This window comes from Cyprinodon variegatus, unplaced genomic scaffold (genome assembly GCF_000732505.1).
Source record: "Cyprinodon variegatus isolate N-32 unplaced genomic scaffold, C_variegatus-1.0 Scaffold927, whole genome shotgun sequence".
In the NCBI taxonomy this organism is placed as follows: Eukaryota; Metazoa; Chordata; class Actinopteri; order Cyprinodontiformes; family Cyprinodontidae; genus Cyprinodon; species Cyprinodon variegatus.
Genome location: NW_015151380.1, coordinates 184,246 through 185,753, shown reverse-complemented (window position 1 = coordinate 185,753; position 1,508 = coordinate 184,246). Strand labels below are relative to the sequence as shown.

General features: G+C 37.4%; 1 protein-coding gene across 1 annotated transcript in view; it reads right to left on the bottom strand.

Moving 5' to 3' along the window:
* Window positions 1-1,508, bottom strand: part of ccdc64 (coiled-coil domain containing 64) — a 10,619-nt gene that overhangs the window by 3,543 nt on the left and 5,568 nt on the right. Inside the window, exon 5 of the mRNA XM_015398332.1 lies at window positions 1,037-1,180. Coding sequence (XP_015253818.1) covers window positions 1,037-1,180 — 144 coding nt within the window. The remainder of the gene's footprint in view (window positions 1-1,036; window positions 1,181-1,508) is intronic.

Genomic DNA, 1,508 nt, shown 5'->3' with positions numbered 1-1,508 from the left:
CTGTTTTAGTTAGATGAAACAATGTAATGATGAAAATCTCCGCTGGGCACAGTTGTAACTTTAGTGTTAAGTATTATTGTTGTCTGTTGAACAGTAATCAATGTTGGTGGCACCATCTGTAAGACTTTTATCCCCGAGGTTGATGGTTCGAGTCCTAAGTTACGATTATACATAACCAGTATTTTGGCCAATGTGACTGATTTGTATTGTTTAGCCCTAATACAAATATAGAGTGGATAAAAAACTGCCAAATTAAATTGGCCGGTTTAACCAAAAGACTGGCTGAACACATAACTTCAGACCCAATTAAAACCAAAAACTGTGGAAAAACTATTATGTTTGAATAAAAAATGACCAACACCTTTCATTTTGCTCATCGTTGCCAACATTTTCACTGTCTGCTTGAGAATATTTCACCAAAATGGCACTGGAATTATGGAATTATTATGGAATTATTTATCTCTTCTAAGACATTTTACACCTCAAAAAAAATTTTTTTTTATTCTATCATACAAACAAATCATTAACAATTTCAAAGGAACTTAAACGGAAAAAAATAAACAAGAAAAACAATTGCGAAAAAACCCAGATACTGTTTGGCTTCTTCTTCTGCTTGTTTAATGGCGTTTGGCGAAGAATCTTCAGGTGCATTACTGCCACCAACTGGTGAGGAGGTTAACAGCTTCATCAGGGGCCGTAGACTTGTACTCTTACATTTGTGATTCATACCTTTAAATCTGTGATTCTTACTTTTAAATTTGTGATTTGCCCTGATAAAGCAGTTATTCAAAGTGTTTCATTCGCAAACATATAACTTTTTCATTTCTGTCCACAACCTTTTAAATTCTACTCTCACGGATGAAAATCTAATGTCACCCCCATGAATGAGAAGGAAGAAAAACAAATCTTAAATGTATTTAAATGATTGACTTACCTTCCCAAATACAACCAACAGTACATGTTTTATGTTTCTACCCCACAGCCCCGCTGGGTAAAATCCACAGTGGGTGACAAAGTGAAGCCGGGCTTCAGGTACCTGATTGTGCAGCTGCAGCAGCTCCTCCTCGTTGCTCCGTGTTTTGTGCTGCTCCGCCTCATACAGCTCTCTGATCTCCTGCAGTTCTTCTCCTAACTTCCTCACCTGCTCCTCCAGAGCCTCCTCATCACTGCGGCGCGAACCCTTTCAGAGGGGGACAAGAATCAGATTTACAGAAAACCAGGTAGCATCTTTCTGGCTAAAATAAAACTTTTTGCTTTCTGTTAACCTGGATTCCAGATCATTTCTACCATAAGCTCTAAAAAAGCTTCTACTGTCTAAACATCTTATGATCACGTTGTAATTTGGTAATTATTACCCAGAAGTTAATGATGACTTCAACTGGGCATGAATGATTTTTTGCGCCGTTGTTTTACTCTTGCTGTATTAGATTGGTTTATGTTTGATCCATTTTCTGTGTGGAAGTAAAATGCAAAGAACGACGAAGTAGAAATCACGCGGTTTCAAACAT